Here is a 4,892-nt window from a genome sequence, read left to right on the forward strand (position 1 = left end):
TAAATTCTGCCCTCTACTTCAATGCAAAGAACATGTATTCTAACATTATTTTGAACCCTGAAACATAATTCTCTTTCAATGCTAAAGCAAATGTTTGATCCATGTACTCTTCATATATGACACAGAACAAAAAATACAGAATATATGCAATACAGAGCTAAAACATAGGTCTTTAAAATATTAAAGAACAAAGTCACCATTATTTGCATTTAAAAAGTTATTAGTGGGTTTTTTTGATTTGTTGTGTTTTTAAATTACCATGCATCGTTTCCTTACCTTGCAAACGGTCTCTGTATCCCAAGGTAAGATGGTTCTCAGGTCAATAACTTCACAGGACACACCAAGCTTTTCTTGAGCCATTGCTGCCACCTCTTTGATCACATGTACCTGAAAAAGTAACATATTAGCACCAAGTAAATGTTTAATTTCTATTTAAGCTGTTCCAAATTACTTATACTGAACATAAGCAGTGATTTAACATATTACCTGCACGTTCAGCAAAAACCTTTTTATTCAGTAATCTAATAAGCATTTATTACTCTTTCTTCTCATTTACCACTTACCTGCTAGTAATATTCCTAGCATTACAGCACACTTCAAAAACTACAGTGAAGAATCACTAAAAACAAAACTGTTGCTTTCTAGAGAAGTATCTTTCGGTGAACAGTATCAGGCCTCACTGTTTTATATTTGTAATCAGTTTGGGGTTTAGGATAAGGATTTTTTAGGACTGAAGCTAAACTAAGACTCAAACATATTAAAGTAATGCATTTTGATGTAGCAGTCACATGGACTATCGCAAGAAGCATTATGCACATACACAAATAGCCCTACACTACACAAAAACAGCCTAACCACACTTACCACAATTTTTTGAAAGTGCAATAGATTACACCAAGTTATCATCTCCCAAAGCATTATCCTATGAACAGTTATAGTAAGTACCACAAAAAACTACTTGTAAAAATCCAGTCTAATATAAGAATATGACCATTCACCGGTCTTCCAACACAGTTTAATACCAATGTTACAAATGTTGCATTATCTGATTATTACAATTAACGTTTTACTAAAAGCCAAAAGCATTCTCCTCTAGCAAGAGGGTTGTGCTGAATTAGAATCCACGATACTCACTATCCACCAGCCAAGGAATGTATTTAGCAGCATATGTAATTGCTTCAAAAGTAGATGTAAAACAATCGACACATAATAGCACCCTTTTCACAAGATACGTTACAATAAGAATAGAAAATAAAGTAACACTACACACATTCAAAACTGTATCTTGGCATTATGTCATACAACATTTTTAAGTATTGGCTTCCCTAAAACAAATGTTAGCAAGCAAATACTCCAACATGGAAAATAACAACTGCTACGACAGTTCAGATTATCCTCCACAAACATCAGAAAAATGTATTTGCTCATGAGATACGAGAGCAAAAAAGAGCTTTTCTATACGATGCTGTCAATAAACTCTGATGTTTTCCTTATTGTTTGATAATACAAGTTTGGACTGAGGCAGATGACCTCCACCAAGCAACTTCTAGGCATAGGTTGGAGGCCAAGGACCATCCTCAATAAGCAATTTAGATGAGGTCATCTTGGTTTGAAAGCAGCAGAACTTAACAATATGGACAGTCAGGCACTGTCAGTGGCCTGAGGGTCAGAGAGCAGTATTAAATTCTACACAGAGCAAAAATCCATGCCGAAACACAATGACTAAGGATTAAACACACATCTACATAATGCAGATATGGATAGCTAAGCACCAAAGGACTATTTTAAAAGGTAAATCAATACAAGCATTGTAACAATAATAAGATTGCAGTGTTTTTGTTCAAAATTCTAATACATCTGTAGCTGTAATAAGAGTGTTTAAGAATTTTCAACATGACACACAGGATGCCTTAGAGAAGGCTCCGGGGAGACCTTATTGCAGCCTTCCAGTTCCTGAAGAACAAGAAAGCTGGGGAGGGACATTTTACAAAGGCAAGGAGCGACAGAACGAGGGGGAATGGTTTTAAACTGGAAAAGCAGAGATTTAGACTGGATATTAGGAAGAAATTCCGTACTGTGAGGGTGGTGAGACACTGGCCCAGGTTGCCTAGGGAAGCTGTGGGTGCCCCCTCCCTGGCAGTGTTCAAGGCCAGGTTGGACGGGGCTTGGAGCAGCCTGGGCTGGTGGAGGTGTCCCTGCCCATGGCAGGGGTTGGACTGGGGGGGCTTTATGGCCTCTTCCAACCCAAACCACTCTGTGTCTCTCTGATGTGTAAGTGTGAATGTTTACCTCATTCACAGGATATAAGGATTAGTTAATGACCATAAAACACTGAGCACAAATGGAGAGGAACTAAAAGCCTTCACTGCCTCTCATTAGCACTACCCAGGAAAGCACTGGGCAACCCCACCAGAGCAGAAGCTGCTAAGCAACTACCTGACACCTGAAATCATACAAGAAGTAACCAGTGAGTACATGCAATCGCTCTGCCTATCGACAATAAACTCTGGACCGGTCGCACATTTAGGAATCGAGTTCCAGGTTTATGTACACAGCCCACAAACCACCTAAGCACAAACCCACTGAACGTATTTGATCTGCAGGAGCCTGACACATTCAGAACATGCTGGATTTACTGCATTTGCACTAAACATCTGTCCCCATGCTGCCTTGTACCGACACACCCATGGTTTGGTCAGCTCCTAAATTTGGAGTCAGACTGAACATCTGTCCTGTTACTATTCACATCAAAAAGGGACACAGAGAACTATAGAAAATGGTTTATGCTGAAGAAATGAGTGCAAGTAAAGATACTGAAGCAGTCCATAATTTGATACCAGTGCAATGGATCAGAGACTAGCAGGAATAGCTATAGATATAAAGATCAAGTAGTATGAGGGCAAGGAAGCTATCACAGAAAAGCACTGAAAATTACAGATTTCAAAGAAATAAAATAATAAAAAGGCATAACCACAGACATTAATTCAATGCTTTTGTGATGAAAGTTACAACACTGCCTCCTCTAAAAGCTTCTCAGATATAATTAGGCCAGGAAAATAGTAATTTCCTTAATAATAGGCAATACAAAATATTGTCCTGGTAATTCCAAACTAGACTCAAATTTCTTTAATTCTTGAAAACAAACATTTTTTTTTACAACATTTTGTAATATTTGCATTATTTTCAGAGGGGTAGAAAGGGAGGGGATGAGATGTCCAATCATACTGTTGAACAGCTTTGAAATATAACTGTTATAATCAAAACTATATCGATCTCTATTTGTATTAAATGTTCAGTGGCTTTAAACTCTTTGTATAAAGGGAACCTCAGACTGCACTTTTTTAAATCCATATTTTTCTTTCAGCACACTACTTTGAACTCACCTTTCCTATTACTTCTCTCAGGGTCATATTTCACTGCCTCATTCATAAATATACAGCTTTCATAACCATGGATAAATCATCAACCTCCAGCCTAGGTACCTCTTCCACATTTCCAGAGTCAGCTTCAACCAAAAATTAGTTCAACTTAACACAATAAAAAGCAGGTTTCATATAAACATAAACACTGGCAGTCATTTATTCAAGCATATAGTGATGGAAGATGCACACAGTTTATTGTATTATTATTATCATTATTGCATGCTTTAGCCTGAATGCAAAACTACTCAAACATCACTTAACCCTGTTCGGATCGATTTGAATCCTTATCCTCAGCTTTGCTAGATGACAAATACCTTGTAAGAGCCTCACTGACCTGAGTGCCCCAAGCAACCAGGGTCACATCACTGCCCGTCTGCAGCACCTCAGCCAGAGACAGCGGAATGGTGTAGGGCTCCACAGGAACTTGTTCCACTGAATAAATAAAAACAATGGGAAAAACAAGCATTAGATTCCTTTACCATTCAATGTTATCCCATAAAAATGCCCACTAACAATTTTCTAGAATGTTAATATCATCTGAAACAATGGACCAAAATCATATTGTTAGCATTTATTTCAAAGATTTAGCTATAATTAAAAATGTTTTTAATTACACTGTTAAAAATACATCCAGTGTAGTGTTTAATTTAGGTCAGATACCACAGCACTAAGATACACATATACACAACAACGATAGTAATAAGACCTGGTGTATCCCAAGTCAAAATATCAGCATCAGATTTGGAGATGGACACTGCTACGACTGATAAAAAAATCTTAAGGAAATGCTATAGTTAATTCTAATAGGGATCAAGAAAGCCTTAAAATTATACTTTAATACTCAGATGAGAAGAAAAAGCTGTGCCAGTGCCCTCTTGATATCTGCCAAGAATGATGCTCCACAGTTTTATGTCTAAAAGGAGGATAAATGTTTTCAGAACCTACACAGAAAACATCACCAAAACCTTGTGATTATAGCAGTTTTAAATTGGTCTAAATATTTTTGCTTTTGAAAAAAAAGTTATCTATTCAGAAAAATACATCACAATTACAGATATTAGACAAAAATTAAGCACCTTGACTTCTCTTAAGACATTTAAAGGTGGTTCCAATCAAAATTAAGATCTATTCACTTGTTTTCAGAGGGAAACACATTGGGCCAGTTTAGTTTCAAATAAACACAGTAATGCACTACACATTGACTGGTTTAATGATTAAAACTGTCATAAAAAACATCTACATACTGTATTTCAAAAGAAATATTGTTTTGATCTAAACGTGAACTTGTTTATGCACCAGCAAGTCAAATAATACTTCTTAAAATAAATCCCAGTGATAAGTAGGGGTGAGGGGGAAATCTTGTTCAATTCTTTCTAAATACACAAAACCAATTTATAAATGTGGCACTCTCCTTTTTTTGTTACCGTATTTCATAGTTCATGAAACAGCTATTAGTTTCCTACTGACACA

The 4,892-nt window shown here is 36.6% G+C and overlaps 1 protein-coding gene across 1 annotated transcript in view; it reads right to left on the reverse strand.

Annotated features, from left to right (window-relative positions):
* Positions 1–276: 276 nt before the first annotated feature.
* Positions 277–4,892, reverse strand: part of BCKDHB (branched chain keto acid dehydrogenase E1, beta polypeptide) — a gene marked incomplete at its 3' end in the record, with an annotated part of 37,693 nt that continues 33,077 nt past the window's right edge. The window contains exons 6-7 of the mRNA XM_010189056.1: positions 3,757–3,854; positions 277–387 (exon numbers count right to left, since the gene is read on the reverse strand). Of these exons, the coding sequence (XP_010187358.1) occupies positions 277–387; positions 3,757–3,854 (209 nt within the window). The remainder of the gene's footprint in view (positions 388–3,756; positions 3,855–4,892) is intronic.

This window comes from Mesitornis unicolor, unplaced genomic scaffold (genome assembly GCF_000695765.1).
Source record: "Mesitornis unicolor isolate BGI_N332 unplaced genomic scaffold, ASM69576v1 scaffold987, whole genome shotgun sequence".
Taxonomy (NCBI): Eukaryota; Metazoa; Chordata; class Aves; order Mesitornithiformes; family Mesitornithidae; genus Mesitornis; species Mesitornis unicolor.